Source organism: Perna viridis, chromosome 2 (assembly GCF_037379345.1).
Source record: "Perna viridis isolate PV_CMFRI_1.1 ecotype Kerala chromosome 2, ASM3737934v1, whole genome shotgun sequence".
Taxonomy (NCBI): domain Eukaryota; kingdom Metazoa; phylum Mollusca; class Bivalvia; order Mytilida; family Mytilidae; genus Perna; species Perna viridis.
Window position 1 is genome coordinate 22,982,713 of NC_142446.1, and position 18,633 is coordinate 23,001,345.

The 18,633-nt window shown below is 30.8% G+C and overlaps 1 protein-coding gene across 1 annotated transcript; it reads left to right on the top strand.

Annotated features, from left to right (window-relative positions):
- The first annotated feature begins 5,425 nt into the window (after window positions 1-5,425).
- On the top strand, window positions 5,426-17,645 carry LOC148624114 (uncharacterized). The gene is made up of 6 exons (XM_088566629.1): window positions 5,426-5,629; window positions 8,235-8,416; window positions 8,675-8,920; window positions 12,555-12,682; window positions 13,574-13,643; window positions 14,313-17,645. The coding sequence occupies exons 1-6, from the start codon at window positions 5,515-5,517 to the stop codon at window positions 14,454-14,456; spliced, it is 885 nt and encodes a 294-aa protein (XP_088422755.1). The 5' UTR covers window positions 5,426-5,514; the 3' UTR covers window positions 14,457-17,645.
- Window positions 17,646-18,633: the final 988 nt, after the last annotated feature.

The following is an 18,633-nucleotide window of genomic DNA, read 5'->3' on the forward strand; positions in this document are numbered from 1 at the left end:
AAAATTAACAAAAACAATATTCTTTATTGAAATAAATACACAAAACAGTGGAAATGGTCCCTTCTATTTACAAATAAATTAAAGCCAGAAATGTTTGTGGTTCTAACCAGTTACACAATTTTCACTGTGTACAATACATACATACATCAGTGAAAGGTTTTTTTACCTCAACTGTTAAAGAAAAAACCACCCTGCGTATTATACACAACTGCGTACTATACACACCAGAATACTGTATATAAAATCAAGCGTATAACACGGCCACGATTGTTCTGTTTAGATCACAGGGGTCAAGTCACCAATTTCTATATATATCTCAATAACTATTACTATAACAGATACTTGAAAATAAATGTAAACTTCCTTCTTCAGCTTGACAAAGTTTCCATTGGGTGAAAGTTGTTTGACAACTCCTTGTAAAACTTATTGCATTTGAAAGTCAAAATATGATGATGTGTTAAAGTTTTCAGCCAAAATCTTGAAAAATATAATAGATAGAAAAAAAAATTTCAATTGATGAAATGATCCTTTTGAAAAGTCCTCCTAAATTCTCCATGGGTCAAAACTGTTGAAAGACTTCTTGTTCGAGTTATTGCCCTTGAAAGGCAAAAAATGACATTTTTGCAGTGTTTGCCTTAGCCACTAGCCCAACGACTGGGCTTGTAAAAATTTGTTTTGGGCTAGTGAAATGATGTGTACTTCCTTGTTTCGGGACTAGTTGAATCCTATACAGTCTCTTATTATTCTGGCTAGTTATTGAGAATTTTGAAGAAAAGTACTGCTTTGGCAGTTTTTGACCAGTTTCTTAAATCTATGAGAGATAGAAACAAAAATTTCAACTGATGAAATGATCCTTCTGATAGGGCGTACAAAAGTCTCTGGTGGGTCAAAGTTGTAAGATGACTCATTGTTAGAGTTGTTGCCCTTGAAAGGCAAACGACAAAGTCTATAGTTAAACTGGTCTAATAGACCATATGAGCCTTTGTCATCACTTTGTGTCTGTCGTTGTTGCTGTCATCCATTTTGAACAAATCTTATAAAAGCTAGACTACATCTTAGCATGTCTATTCCCAAAATTGTATCTGTTATGGTCCTTTGCAGAAAAACATTGTCATTGTTACTAAATATAGTAGTTTTACCATATGCTTTGGCCTATATCTTGTAAACTGTAACAGATAGATGAAATATAAGACTTATTTGCCTCTTTGGTTCAACAAAATCTATTTACAGGCTTTCAAGCAGGCCCTTATTTTTCCTAATTTACCTTATTTTTCACAAGCAGCCCTAATTTTTCTAATAAAAGCAGAAGAATCCTAAAAAAGCCCTATTTTTGTTGAGAAATTCCTTATTTTTCGATTTTAAAATTTTTAAATAGTAATTTCCCTTTATATTGTTTGTATTAATGAAATCTAGCTTTCTTTTTTATGCAGATTTTACGCATTTTTTCAGTTTTTTTGTTATTTTTCTTGAAAAATATAGCAACTAGCTCAACAATTCCAGATGTATGATCAATAAAACAACAAAAGCAACCAAAGTTGAAGACTTCTCTTTTTATTTTTGAGTGATGGCCCCTAAAATGTCTTTTTGTCCTGTTACCCAGAGAACCAAAGTTGCTGAAATATATTTCACTAATATTTTGATTATAAATACATAATAATTTAAAGAGTTGAAAATGGCAATACTTTAAATACTGAAGAGGTGAACGATTCTTGTTTTTGTTGCACAGAGTTATACCAATCTCTTACCCATTTAATTACTTCTCCTTGGCCACTAAATGTAATTTGATGAAACTTTCACAGAATCTTAATTACATATTCCCAATGTACCCTTCCTGTTTTAGATTTTGATCCAAATCAATTTGAAGATGTCACATTGCAAAATGTTGGGACATGGTGTACCCATGTCTTACCTGTTACTGCTCCTACACCACTGACTTTATATTTTTAATGAAACATAAGATTTTCTTCCAAGTCAGTTTGGAGGTCAAACGTGCATGGGGAATAGGGATATCAAGTGATCATTGCTCACAGTTTTTCTGTTTTATTCCTGACTAATTAGTTTACCTACATACAAGATCTATTCACTTAGTGTGTGTTGTCTGTAACACGTCATTACAAGATCTATTCACTTAGTGTGTGTTGTCTGTAACTTGTCATTACAAGATCTATTCACTTAGTTTGTGTTGCCTGTAACACGTCATTACAAGATCTATTCACTTAGTGTGTGTTGTCTGTAACTCGTCAATACAAGATCTATTCACTTAGTGTGTGTTGTCTGTAACTCGTCAATACAAGATCTATTCACTTAGTGTGTGTTGTCTGTAACTCGTCAATACAAGATCTACTCACTTAGTGTGTGTTGTCTATAACTCATCAATACAAGATCTATTCACTTAGTGTGTGTTGTCTGTAACTTGTCAATACAAGATCTATTCACTTAGTGTGTGTTGTCTGTAACTCGTCAACTATTAACTCAACATAATATTAACCTCTCGACTGAAATTCACTGCTGAAATGATATTCACAAGTATTCCTGCAAATGCTTCACTTTCTTGATTAATTGAACAAGATGGCTGCCAGAGGATATTTTAGTCTCTAATTGGCCAGTTTTCAAAGATCAACTCTTTAGAAACAAGATTTGCTTATGTTTTAGAACTATATTTAGTTGTTGATCTCATTGCATTTTATAAAGCATCAATGTTTTGCTTCATAGGTGACAGGTGTGGTTCAGATTTGTCTGTTTAACCCTTTTAGATTTCTCTGCAAATTATCAAAAAAGTTTAGAAAACTTGGCAGGATTGATGTGTAGATGGACCAATATAAATGATATTTTTTGTTCTGCTGAATCTAACAATACAACTATAAGATTTCTGATTTTTTTTTTCAGGTGAGCAATTTAGCTGTTAAGCTAGTTTGTCTTCCTGCTCATGACTCTTTATAAAGAATATTTACGTGTACATATATAATTCAAAAATACCGATTATATAGATATTGCAAATTTGGTATACTGTACACAGGTTTCAAGCATATACTTCTCATTACAACCTAATACATAGGAAGTTTAAAGATTCAAAAGTGAATTTCATACAAAAGTTGTCAAAACCAAAAATTTTGAAGTTGGTGCTAAAGCAAATTTCAGTAAATGGTAAATAAAACAAGTCTGACTACTGGTTTTGTGAACACCCTTTTGCACTTCTGTTCCACCATCAGTGCCGTCATCCAAGTGGTTTCTAAATTAAAAAATACCAATCATATACAAATATTGAACATGTTGGTATGCTGTGCTCATGTTATAAGGAGTAACATGTCGTTAACAGGATCAGAACCAAGAAGGACTTCATGCCAAAAAATATCAAAATAGGAAGCCCAGCACCAATCTAACACAATATGTCAAAGGAGCTACATTTTTGTAGTCCCATGTTTAATACAAGGAATGAAACAAGGGTGGTAACTTGCGAAGTATTTAAAAAATTAGGATTAGTTACTGTATACTTGAAAAGAGGTTCACGGAAGTTAATTTAACAACTGTGGCATAAGTAGGGTACTCCAGGGGGTCGGAACCCTGCTTTTGTCATAAAATGTTTTTAATTTCGTGTTTTAGTTTTACAAAAACTTTTTCATGTAATCTTTGGGAGGATGAAAAAAACCAACCAGTTGATATTTGATTTTTATACCCTCTGTAAACAAGGGGGTATTTAGGATTCACCCCATCTGTCTTTCCACATTTCTTGCAAGTGCAACTCCTAAACTACTCAAAGGATTTTGATATTATTTTTAAGGAAGGTTGGGTATTATATGTAGATGTGGATGAAGGAATATAATTACTCTTTGATGACTCCAAAGGGAGATAATCCAAATTAAAGATTTTACATGGTAAAACCTTGTAAATGCAATTCCTAAACCACTCAAAGGATTTGATGCAATTTTATAGGAAGGTTGGGTATCATATCTAGATGTGCATGAAAGAATATAAAAACTGTTGGAAGACCCTAAAGGGAGATAATCCAAATTAAGTCATAGCATGGTCTTAAGAGTTATTCAAATAGACTGTGAGCCCATAGGTCTAGAGGTCTATTTGGATAAGGTAGAAGGGTGTGCTATAAATGATTTGTGACCTTGACAGCACAACTCCTCCTAGACTGCTCAAGTAAATTTAATGAAATTTCGTAGGAAGATTTGGTATCGCATGCAGATGTGCATGAAGGAATATTATTACTGTAGGAGGGCTCCAAAGTGAGATAATCCAAATTAATGGTAAATATGTTAAGAATCCTCCTAAAATGCTAAGGGATTTTGATGTAATTTTATAGGATCCTGGGTATTTTATATAGATGTGCATGAAGGAACATAATTACTGTTGGAGGACTCCAAACGGAGATAATTCAAATAAGTCCATTTGAAGTGGAGGGTATCGTTTTTTTTGGCTTCCTCACAGTATTTCTAGTTTATCTTGACAAAGTTTGAATTTGCAACAGTTTACTCTATCATACTAGCATAATTTAGGGTAGGAGGGTTCGTTCAACTAAAAAAAAAACCTATGACCTAAGCTTACAAAAATGGCCTATAATTTGGAAAAAAAACACAATAGTCTCATGTGACATAAAACATTTTAAATATGATGAATTAGGTACTGACCATTTTTACACTGAGGGGGGACCTGGAATTGTTTTGAAAAAAAAATTCAATTATTCCAAATTTGAGCAAAAAAAAATAAGATTTTTGTTTTCTCAGTCATGCACAGAAAAAAATTGTGATACAAGATCCTCCATTACTAAACAATGCAGATTTTCAAGTGAGAATGTTTAATTCAGGCTGCTGCTAAAAAAATAAATTTCTAACTCAACCTAAAATCCCCAGCTAGCTCCCATTTGAGAAGAAAATGGTCTGTGCCTTAAGGTATTAAATAGAACTTCAACTTCTCTGCACCATGAAATTAAAGGATTGCATGGTTGATCCTCCTAAGGTGTATTTAACTGATGCAAATATTAACACTCTTAATTTCAATGTCTTTCCATTTTCATGTTAATAAAGAATATTTTTATATGGAATGAAATTTCAAACATAACAAAATATTTCTAATAATCTGAGATACAATATAAATCATAATCCATTATCATTGCTTAATCTAGTTATTGTTGTTTATCTTTTTATGGTTGAAGTGTATACTGGTTAATAATTCCTATAGTTACATAACTCTAATAAATTCTTTCGCAAGATTAGAGCATTTATTTTATGTATTTTAAAATGAGCCATAAAACCTAAAAAATATTGGTGATTGCAAAAGTCCATACACTAAATGAAATTTCATAAATGCTAATTTTATGAACATGCACCTGTTAATAAAAGCAATACAGCCGATCAGTTAATGAATATGAGCGGTGAGTGGATCAGTTACGACGGATTACGGTTAGTTCCGCCTTTCATTCTGTATTTTACGCATTCCACCACCCAAGCAACGTGTAAACATCCGGCTATCCTTAAATGAAACTCGTAAAACCTAACTAGTAACTTCAAAATGTCTGCATTTTCAATCAAAAGACAGATAACATACCGTCCTCATGAAGCTCTCGAACGCATGCTTAACAAAACAACCCTTACAACCCAACGAGTTCAACATAATAATGTAATTGGTGAGTGCCCGTTGTACGGTAGAAGATTCTCGTTTTCCGTTTGGTATCGGAGCCTTTACAATTTATCTCTAATTGATTGTGAAAATATCAGTACCAGAATACTTTCCCATTCATAAAACTTGTGAACATCCTAGCCCAGTGTTCCCTTTAACAAACAGAAATGTAGACAATTATTTTGATATATTGACAGTTTATCAGGGAATGTAAATAAAAGAAACTTCTACCTCGATACAATTGTTCAAATTTTTGTTTGAATCAAGTACAGAGATTAAACAATCTTATCAATCACTATCAATAACCAGGAAAGAGTTTCACAGATTTTTGTTCTCTGTAGAGTTGGTGATTTTCATGTTTTCTGAAGATTTAAACCCACTGTGATTTCCACACAAGAGGTTAAAAGTATGCTAATCTCATTTGCTTTAAAAGCCATTAAGTTGGGAAAGTTTATTGATTTATCTGTGTTAAGATAAAAGAAAGCTTATGACAGGATTTATAATTTAAAGGGAACTTAATTATATATTCATTTACCTTTTCCATAGTCTTAACGAGAGATTTGTTTCAGCAGATCTTGATGGAATAACTTGAGAGGATTTAAAAGTTCTCACTTCTTGGTTTCCCACAGATATTGAAAATTGTTTTGATAGTTAATGGAGAATTTATGTTCTGAAATCACATATTTATCTGTGAGATACAAATTACTTTGAACAAGTCAAAAGCTTCAAAATAAGAATTAGACATGAAAAGTCGATGCCGCAGTGCCTATATTACAAGGGAGGAAATAAAAAATGAATGTTTATTGGATTATCTTGTAAACAAGCGAAAGTTGAAAAGAGATATGGGTTGGTATTTTATCTCAATTTTTTTGCCTAATAGCTAATTGTTTGCTTCCTTAAAAAAAAATCATTAAAAAAAGAAAAACAATATTTGATAAGTAATTCTACTTTTTAATAGTTTTGAATGACAGATATTTCTGCATGTCTTACTAACTGTTGCTCTGGCCCATTTAAAATTGTATTTATCAGATATTTTTCATCAAAGTTGCTGGTGTTTGACTTGCAAATTACCTTACAAGACATTATTAGAAAGCTTGAGAGGTATTAAATCAATTTTATCAATATCAAAGCTGTTAGATCAAAAACCATCAATGAAAAATATTTAATTTGTTAAAATGTAACTTATTCTTAGTCTTTTACTTATCACAAAAAATGTTTCCTTTACCTAATGTGGAAACAGTTTAGTTTTAAATGGGTGAAGTCTTGTTTTTTATGTAAATGTGCATTATTATTATGTGGAAATCAATTTCAATGACTCACCTTTTCTGCTTTAATAGAATTTTTTTTTTTAAAGAATTGATCTACATGATTGTATAGTTATATATATTTTGTATGTAAATATATGCTATGGTCACTCTTTAAATTTGGCATTCTATTGACTTTAAGATTTAATCTTATTTGCGTTCAATCTTTACAGAGTATAATCTATTTAACTTACAATACAAGATTATTAGAATTGACCTGGATGAAAGTACATACATGTACATGTATTCAAATAAAAGTGTCAACATCAATCACATAAATCTTTTGTTGAACTCAGTTCATTTATTGAAGGATATTTGGAATTCTATTATTCTTAAATGTATATGTAGAATGCCTACAATCATTGAAGTTCAAAATCATCTAGCCTCTGTAAGAACTCTCCTATATTAACTGATAAAGGAGAAAAATAGTCTGTATAACCTTAACATTTCAGATTATTTTCAACTTTTATTAATTTTGCTTGATTTAAATATACATGTAGTACTGAAAACTCAAGAGAAAATTGAGAACATTTATTTCTGCTTTTGATAATAGTTTTGACATTTTGGAGCTAACTGAAAGTTTTATTATTTATACATGTATTTCATCAAAAATTCACTTTCCTCATAATCCTTAATAGGTTAACTTAGTGTAGATGCATGCTCAAGTTCCAATATTATTTGTTTATCTCTACATTTTGTATCTTATTTATACAAAGTATCTACATCACAGGAGCCACTCAAGAAATTGCTAAAAAAGAGAAGTTCTAGACTACCATTTGCTATTTTTATACCATATATTTGTTTCCATGGTTAGCCCATCACATTTGATATTACTTTCCTAATTGTAGTTATACTAGCTATTAAGAACAAGATTATCTGGTAGTTACTGCTCTCTGCAAAATACATGTTTACCCATCGCCTTAGTATTCATACAGGGAGTTGATATGGCACAGACCTGAAATCAGTACCGGTAGTTATGGGACCAATACATGATTGTGTATACTAAATATCAAGTAACTGTGATTTTACTCCTTGGGAAAAATGCTTTAAAAATATTGTTTTTGGAAATCTTAGAGACAGGGACAAGACCATATATACATGTACACCTTCTGGATTGCTACTAAAGCTTCTCCTTTAGAGCAGGATTTATGTATAATTTTCATCCAAAATAAGCAGGTAAAATTGTAAGTATTCCTTTTTTTGCAAAACACATGAATAGGAATAAAATTTCATAATAACTAAATGCAAAGTACAACTCAAAAGAACAAATTTTACTGCCATACATTTCATGCTTAATTTGTTCTACAGATTTAGGAAGCAGACTGTTGACTGTAAAAGATGATGACTCAAAAGGACGACAAGAGAAGATGTTGGCTCAGGCTTTGGATGATGCTGAGGCAAGGCACACTAGAGAACTCAGAGCAGCACTCAAAAGGTTGAGAGATCAGAAAGATGAAGAAAGGAAAAGGGCTGTAGAAAGAGAGAGAAATGTAAATATTTAAATAGAAAAATATAAGAGATAGTTACTGTTTCAATTAATTTCAATATTTTTTATTCATTAATATTTACATGTACTATGATTATAAAATTTTATTTAAAAATGATGTCAGTGGGCTGTTGTCTCTATGGAATAAATTTCAGATCTGTCTTGTTTCTGTTTATATGTTTTTAGACAGATATCGTACATTAAATAGGCATTTAAGGCCCAAAAATTACAGATTTTTGTTAATCGGAGGTTATAATTACAGTATTATGAAAAGAAAGCTGAAAGAATAGAGAGACAAAGAAATGAACTAGAGGCTGAGAGATTTAGGGAACTAACAAGGAAGTTAGAAAAGGAGAAACAAGTAGCTTTGGAGAAACAATGGGAGGAGTGTGAGAGGCTGAAAGAAGTAGCTATAGAGGAGGCTAAGACAGAGCTTACTAAACAACTCAGGAAGGAATTTGTCATAGAAAAAGAACAAGCAATATCTGAAGCATTAAAGAAACAAAAGGTAAAATAACTGTAATATGTGATACTGTATTGTTTTTTTTTTTTTAAATAAATACAACTATTTGCTTAACACATTTTTAGTGAGTATCATTGATATATACAGAGGAAGTCTCCAAATTTGGTCATGGGATTTGACCGTTGAAGAGAGTAAGAATAATCTTGTTATCATTTTGTCTGTCTTTCTTTTATTTCTGTATTATGATTTTAAGCTAAGAAAAAAAGTCAAGTTTGTTCTATTTTAATTCATCATTTATAGGTCTGGCTTAACACTCCTAACTTTTTTCCACTAATTTATTTGTTAAAATTGACTGTAAATTTCCAGGACAAAAGATTTCTTAGAGTCTTAGAGTGTTATACCATTGCAAAGGTTACACAATAAGGATTATGTTATTGGTGTTAAGATTGTAGAAATTTGCACTTGAATAAATTATACTGATAATCAACATGTTTGCCTTTTCTGCTGATTGACAACATGGAGACTATAATCACAGGGCAGCAAATCATGTAAACAATATTTATATACATCTATATCAAATGACCAAACAACAAAATCAGCTTTGATCACCGTGCACACATAGTTAATCACTTGAATACAATGCATTATACAGATTTTTATAGGTACAATGTGTTTTTGATACTTCATAAAGAGGGACTGGTTATTTGACCACAAAGTAATAAGTATGACCTTTACAGTTCAGAAGCCACATGCAGTCTTCCTTATCTTGTAGGAAATAACTTTTAGAGAATTTATATATTTTTTAAAGATAGCAAAAATTTAGCATTCATATAATGGCATGGTGCTGACATAAACCTTTTCTTTTTTTGTTTTTTTTGTGCATGAACTAAGGTATTATTATATAGATAGCAGTATTTACTGAATGTTCTCAATGTAAATATTTTCGGTAATTCATACTGTGAAATAAAGGAGTATGTTCAGAAAATATCAAAATCAGCCCCAAAATCTAAAGTGTGTCAAATAAATTTGAAAATTGCATAATTCACTAGTTGAATATGTGATTTTGTTTAGAACAAAGTTTCATTGCTGTTAATGCAGGTGTTGCACTAAAATTGTAGATGAACATAAAGCTAAATTAGAAAATGTAGCAAGACATTTTTATATAGAAAATATAGAATGTATATGTCAAACTCTTTGATATTTATACTAAAATAGCCTAGTGTACTATCAAAACTCCTAACAAAAGATTTTGTTGTTCATAGCTTCAGTGTAAATTTTTGGGTTAAAAAAACTACTCTTAATCCTCTCATTTTTGTGAAAATTCTTTGAAAATCTTGTAGAAGCATAGTTTATGACCTCCTTGTAACTAAATTTTGACACAATAGCTTGTGTTTTCTGTATATTAGTATTCAGATAGTATTTTAGCTTTGAAATAGGCAAATAGAAAATTTCAAATAGTAAGTTGAAATTTTGGCAAAATAGTAGGCCAGAAGCTCATGTTAGTGAATTAACCCCTTTGGTAATTTCACTCTCAGAGTTTCTGCCACTTAACATCACTACACAAATATCAATCTGCCATTCACAAAATTTAAAATTCATGTTGAAAATAGGAGTAAATAATGGATGAAATCTGTATAATAAATAGTATAATCAATTGGTTATCGTGGTTAACCAAAATATAATCACTTTTGCCAAGAATGCATAAATATTTAACTTGTGCACGGAACTAGTTCCTCTGAATTGTTAAATGTAGGTGTTCTTCAGCACTTGTGACCTTATTTTGGTTACACTCTTTCCAATTAATTATTCTTAAATTATTCGTTTGATTTGCTTGAAATTTTCTCACAAAGTACCTCAACTTTGTAAAAAAGCATAAGTGTGATTTAATTAAAGTCTCTTCTGAAAAATAAACAAGAGGCTCCTTTGGAAATTACCCTTAGATTATTTTATTTTTAACTCATGTTGAATACTTGTAGCATTTAATGGAAGTATACATTCAGATTCAATTCAAATGCTTTTATTTGTTAATCAAATTACCCATTGCTGAGCAGTATAATTACAGTGAACATTTAACATAGTTATAAATCAGCACATCAAATATAATGATTACAATGATTACAAGTTTAAATCCATCCCATCCCAAAGAAATAGTGTTACAAAAGCTTTGTGTTACTGGTTTAGTTCTGTATGTATATAATAATGATGGTCGAACCACCAGTGATAACATGTTTTTCAATAATATACTTCTCTTAGTATGCAAATCTGATAATAAACTGCTTGTTTTCTTTATAATTATTTTATTTTTAGATGACATGAGCCATATAAGCTTGGATATATCATCCAGATTTTTTAATATTTAGTATTTCCAGTCTCTCATTTTGCAGAGATGTACGCTAGAGTAAAAAGTGTATTTCATCTTCCACACTCTTCTAACATAGCTTACATATTCGTTCTTCAACCTTTTCCCCTGAATATCTTCTCTTCTCTATTTCCAATCTTCTGGTGTGTGCACTAATCATGTAATTTTGCTATACTTGTGTATATATATAATGATGTTTTGGGGCTAGCCTGCCCTGTGATATGAGGATTTCCTTGTCATTCATTGAAGACCAATGGGTGGGCTTGGGCTTTCCATGCCAGTGGGGTGTTGTCTCTTTGACATATACACCATACCTTTTCTAGTTACAATTCTAAATTTGAAATGTAGAGCTCGTTGTTCTTCATTTAGTACCAATGAATATTTTTCAAGTTTCATATTATTTTTGAAACTACAATGTGTTCTCAACTTATTACCAGATCATTTATTTTCTTTTTAGCTCACCTGGCTGAAGGCCATGTAAGCTGTTGCCATCACTTAGCGTCTGTCGTAGTTGGTCATCGTCATCATTAACAATTTTTCAAAATTCTTCTTCTCTGACACTACCTGACCAATTGGAATGAAAACTTGGTATGAATGTTTTTTGGGGTATTCTGCATAGAACTGATGTGGGGATTTTTGATCTGTTGAAAAACATGGCCTCCATTACTAAAAATAGAACATAGTGGTCAGACAGTAGTATCGCATATATCTCCAAAACCATTAGTAGTTTAGCCAAATACTGACTGGATAAAAGCGTGATGAGATCTATCTGTGGTCAAATTTTTGTTCTAACCTGTAAGGCATGTTTGACTTATTTTCAATGTTTTCTACAATCTGCTTCTCCAATTTTGATAGCACAATTTAAATTTTTACAAGCTAGCTGGAGCTCACATTTTTTAAATATTCAAGCTTTAATATCTGGCAAGGAAAAGTACCTCTCAATACCTGAAGGAGAATTTATATAAACTTATAGTTTCTATATGTCATGCATTTTTGATGTTGTTAGAATAGAACATATGGGGAAGATTCTTTTTGATATTTAACTTAAAAACATTAGCAAAAATTAAAATATTTGCCAAAATTTTCCTTTTTATGTATTGAATTTTTGGTCTCAATTCAAAAATAATGTTTTTATCTTACATTAGTGTCAATAAAGAATATTGCCATGATATTGCATCTATATTAGAACATATTGTTTATCTGGAAATAAAAATTGTTTACTTTTGACATGACTTTTGGCAAATAAACATCCTGTTCACTTTAACTTGTATTTTTTTTTCTTTACTCCTCCTTATTTTCAGTTTATTGTTTTGACTTCAGGCAAAATTTTTGGCAAGAGAAAAGGACACAATAGAAAGAACTATCAAAGAATGTGAGGAAAGGGCAAGGAAAGAAGCAGAGAGAGTGGCAAAGTTACACCAGGAACAAGTTAATAAACTCAATGAAAAGTAAGACATAAATAGTATCCTGTATGGAAATCTAGTTTTGAGACTATAAAGTTTTATTATTAAGATGCTGTGTCACTGATGCTGTTTTTGACTGGAGTTTGGTGGAAACAGAGATTGTTTGTCATGAAGTGTTGTTGGTCACTTTAATTTAACTATACATCATAATTTGTGATATAGCTGGTTTTTAAAGTACAGGTATTCTTGAAGAAAAAAATCTATTTCTACAGTGCTTTTTTGTCATTTTTATAACCCACCCAAAAAAGTTTGGGGAGCTATATAATGGGAATCACCCCATTTGTCTTTCTGTCTGTTCAAATTCTCTTGCAAGTGCAACTCCTCCGAAACTGTTCAGGAGATTTTGAAGAAATTGCATGAAGGAATGTAATTACTGTCAGAGCACTTAAAAGGGAGATAATCCAATTTAAGGGTTCTACACATTCAAACCCCCATTTTTCTAAACTGCTCAATGAGTTTTTGATGGAATTCTCTAGGAAGGAAGGTTGGGCATCATTTGTAGATATGCATGAAAGAATATGATAACTATTGCCATTGGGAGGACTCCAAGGAATATAATCCAGCTTTTGGGTTTTACATGTTAAAACCTCATGAGTGCAAGTCTTCCTAAACTGCTCAAGGGATTTTGGTGAAATTGTATAGGAAGGTTGAGCATTATGAAGGAATATATTTACTGTTGGAGGACTAGTGAAGGAGATAATTGAACTTAAGGGTAATACATTGAACCCAATTTAAAGCAGGGGTTTTCTTCAGAGATTTTTCACAGCATTTCTATTTGTAACAGGAATATAAGTATACAATTAGACAAGAAGGTTTTTGGTATGTAGCGATCTGATTCATACAAAGACTTCTATTTACCCTATTCCTATGTTTCAGATTTAATGCTATGGAAAGGAAGTATCAAATAGAATATAAGCACAGAAATAAAGTTGAGGAAGATTTTAGGGTAAGTTTCTGTCAGTATAATGTTAGGTAGATTAGTACTAATTGCCAGTGATGCTCTGTTTTTCACTAAGGAGACAAAAAATTTCTAATTTTCAGCTCTTTATAATTTCCTTATCTCACCAATGGATTAAGGCAGAACATGTTAGATTTCTCATATAAATGTGGCTCAATAAAATGAAGAGTTAAGACAATCAGGTCTTACTCATGAATGTCAGAATTTCTGCAACTTCCTTAATTCAATAATTTTTAATTTCATTCATTTTGTTAACACAGTGTTGAAGTACTTATATTTTACACCTGGTTGTGACATCACTGGTGACATTGATGCATCATATGAGGAACACTAGCTATACAGATATGGAAATCTCAAACACCCTTTGGTCAGATATGATAGTTCTCTTGTTTGAAAATGATCGACACTTACCTTAAGGTGTCCCAGATTTCCCTATCTTGCACCTGCACTATGTATTTTTGTGTACCATATGTAGATCAAGTCATATTCAAATTTTTAAATTTATATATTCTTATTTACTATTTATTACTTTAAAAATAGCATGAACTAATGTAACTCCAGAAATTCTGATATCAATGGTGCAGCAGGTATTTTTGTGTCCATTGATACATTCACTTTACTTTTCATATATTAAAGATTGAGCTTCATTGTTTTTAGTGCTTACAAGATGACTACAAGAGATTTTTGGACCACACAGATGGAAAGTTTCATTCTGATTATTTAATGAAGCTACGTTATACTGGACTTAGGTTGGCCAACAAAAGAATTATTGATGTCACTTATGAAGATATTTGTAATTAAAATGATATTTACTCAATTTAAATCTACATAACTTGTTACTTGTCCAATTTTTAAGCCATAAGAATAAAATGTATTTCTGTTTGGTAAGATGAAGAGACTTGAAGCACTGATTCTAGTTACCTCATTTAATATGTATGAGAAATAATTGTAGTAGGTTCAGATTTTTTGGTTGAAATTTTTTAATCAACTGGGATATAATTTTGGTAGATTGAATCATATGTGAGTGATAAGTGTGATGTTGTTTAACATTCATCATTCTTTTGCAATGTTTGTAGATATACCTTAAATGTAGACTTTGTTATCTCAGGTAATTCTTGTTCAGAATATCAATATATTGATGAATCTTTTTCTTCAAGTGCTTGGTAGAAATTATTTATCTTTATAAGTGTCAAAACTATTATAAAGTATTTGAAACAAAATGTTTCTGTACTGGTAATCAAAAAACTCAACTCTGTGTATGTTTTGAAAATGTGTGATATTACTTATGATTTGTTATTTGTTGTTTTAGTGCTAAGTAATAACTTGTCAATCAAATTTTATTTGATTCATTGGTTTAGTAATAATGTTTTAGTCAGGTAATGGGTTTTCAATTATATTTTTCCATCTGAATTTAGGCATGTCATTGTTAGATGCACTGGCTACAACTAAATGGAAAATTATTGTTACATACAAATACTAACTTCTAGTTACAATGGAAGTACTATTGTGTGTGGGGTACCAATTTTCGTGGTATTCGTGGGTAAGCCAAACCACGAAATTTGGATCCCAACGAAAATGGAGATTTCTGTTGATGTGTGTACTTATAACCTCAAAACCACGAATTCAAGAATCCACGAAATTTTATTTCTTCCCTAATACATGAAAATTGGTATCCAGGTATTAAGATACTTTAACAGTATTTTGTATTTCATGTGCTATACTTTCTTGACCATATGTTTCTATAGAGTAAAAAGTTATGGCCATAATCTTTTTGCTAGAACTGAGCTTCGTGTTACCTACATAATTTTCATATAAAATCTTCACTACCATAAAACTGATGACTTTTTGTGAAACACAAATTTGGCAGTTTGGTGTCAAAAATATGTATTTATTTTCATTGAATCTGATTTTGCAGTCTTTGGTGGTGCCTTTTTTGGGAAACTCATCATTTATCTCCAATTATTTAAGGTAAAGATAAATTTAAACCTTTCTTTTCTGTTTCAATTCTGTGGTCTCTTGGCAGCAGTGAAATTTTAAAAAATTTAGAATTCTGCAAAATTTCCAGTTATATGGTACATGTAATTTATAAAGCCTGTAAGATACATTCCCTATGCTTTGGTCCTTTTAGCTACTTATTGAACTGCTAAACATTTGCAATATCACAGCATAGATGATGTGATACGAACTAGGGTTATGAAAAAAAAATCCTGATGTATTTGCTTATTGTATGATTGTGTATCATATACTATTAGACCTGATTGGTCAAAAGCAGCGTTAGGAAATTCCCAACACCATTGGTGGTGTCATAAATGGAATTTTTTGCTATGACAGATGCTGAATATTAAGTAGCAGTTTTATATCTTGTGAAAGCTGAAAACAGTAAATTATTAACTTGCTTTATTTAATTTCAACATCCTTACAAACACTGTGGTGTTGAAATTAAGTATCACTCAATCCAAGAATCATCCAAAGTGTGATTCACTGGTCATGATGAAAAGCCTACATATTTTTATTTTTTATATTTTGTTTAAAATATTATAGCAAAAAAAATAACGTGGCTTTTCATATAATCCTTGTTCTTAGGTGATAAAAATTATATAGAATGTACTGTAGAATTCTAAATTAAGGGAGATAAGTATGTAAATGAAACCATTGGATTTTCAGTGTGGATTATTTCTTAAGAGCAGACAGATTGGAATGAAAAATATACATTTCATCATACTGACCTACAATGCAACTTAATAACAAAAATAAAAATGTGTAGCCTTTTTTAGGGTGTATCACATATTACAGAGTTTGCATAATTCTTACGAAGACTGCTACTTAAATAACTTGAGTAGATATTTTGCAATATACAACTTTCACTTAGCATGAATTCTATAAATAATTACTTATTGTACTATGATAACATTGAAATGTAAAGTTTTGCACCTGAAATATCATAGCAGTTTTATGTAACAATAATATCTAGTAAATGCCATACAGTTCTAAGTAGTGCTCTTTTATAATTTTTCATATATTTATAGAGTTAAAGATCACACAAACAATAATTAATGGAAAGAGAATGTTATACATCCTTTAGTTTTAACCTTAAGAGCAAATAATCAAACTACTTGCAATACATGTATAATATATAATTGGTCTTCATTGAGATAAAGCCATTATAAAGTTTATATTAATTTTTTAAAAATAAAATTTAATATTTTTGGAGAGTTGTGGGTACCTTTTTTTTTCGTAGAAACACTAGTGATCACCTGTCTTTTGAGGTAAGTGTTGTGGTATTCAACCCTTGGTACTCTACATATTGTATGAACAGTAACAATGCTTTGTTTGTATTACCATTTTAATGGATAAATGTTGAAAATGTAAAATAAAATTTCAATTATCTGTACCTAAAGTAGACTAGTTCTCCAAGTACCACTAAAGACTGTAAATGAATTTGGAATATTTAAAGGAAAATATTTAATACAATTTTCTCATTTGACTACACCGATTTTTTCCATTATCAAATAAAGCTCTCAGAACCATTTTTATCACAGGAATTGGTTTGATTTTTTTCATGTTTTTTGGTCAAGGGTTATATTATCAACACCAGGAATTTAGACACAATCGATGTTCCCTTTAAGATTAAATGCAGAATATAGTATTGATATATAAAAAGCAAAATAAAATTTAGCATGTGAAAATTTTAGGATTGTATGTCTTTTTGGGAGAAATTTCTGTTCTTTTTAATGAAACAATAAAAAACTTTCTTCACTGCATGCAGTGTCCAAAAATAAACCTAATTTGACGATCAGAAGTTAAATGACCTTAGTGATACAGAAGATAATTAGTAAATATTTCCCTGGATGTATCTCAACAAAATAATGAAATATAATAACAGTATTATTATGATATTATTTGGTGCTTTTTGTTGTGTTATGACACAGCTGATTTGACTTATTGATTATTTTGTGATATTAATGATTAGAATAAAATGTTTATATGTCAGATTTATTTTTCTTATGGTTAAGACAACATTTTATAATTTCCATACAGATATGATCATATTGTCACAAATTCTAAGATCACTCTCTAAAATGGCTTATTAGACAACAATGGTTATCCTTGTGTGCTGTTTTACCAAAGTCCTCATAGGTGCTTTCTTTTTCACCTATATTTATACTGCTTTGAAAGGCCATGACTATTTTTTTAAGGCAGTATTTGGGAGGCTACTTTTGTTATCTTCTTGTGTTTGATATCTATGGCCCAAAAGTAAAGACATCATAGAATATAGCTTTCATTCCAACTGTCTTTTTTTTTTGCTGTTAAAGTTTGGGCTGGAGATTTAATTAATCCCACCTACTTGAAGCTTTAGATCAAATATACATCATGATATTAGCTTTAAAAAAGAAATGGTAAATTTATGTAATAATTCATCTTGTTCATTCTCTTCACAAATATATTTGTTTAGTTTAATAATACCTCAAGAATTAGCAATTTGTTAAAACAAATTATCCAGAAAACTTGCATATTTTAATTTTTTGTCTTCTTAAGCTTAGACATACCTATTTCAACACACCTAGACCAAAGGTCCCATCTCTTTGCATCAGTTAACTTTTAATATTTTGCTCAACCACACAAAAATTGTGCGCCAAATTTCAACCAAACTTTGCAAATATGATGTATGGAGGAGCATCTGTGAAAGATATACTTTGGTTTTTAATTGCCCCAGAGGCTATCAAACCTCAATGTCCTCTACTAATGATCTAGTTTTGCGTGGCTCTGTTGGCATAGCAGGTGGCTTTCTACTGAAACTTATATAACAGATTTCTGTATCTCCGTTTAATTAAATCAATAGAAACCAAACTTGGCAGAAATAAATAAAAGGACAATTTTTATACTTGATAAAATTTTGCTTTTGCTTGATTAACAAGATGGCCTCTAGGGGCTATCTAAGCTCCTGATTGGCCAGTTATAAATGATCAACTACTCTGTA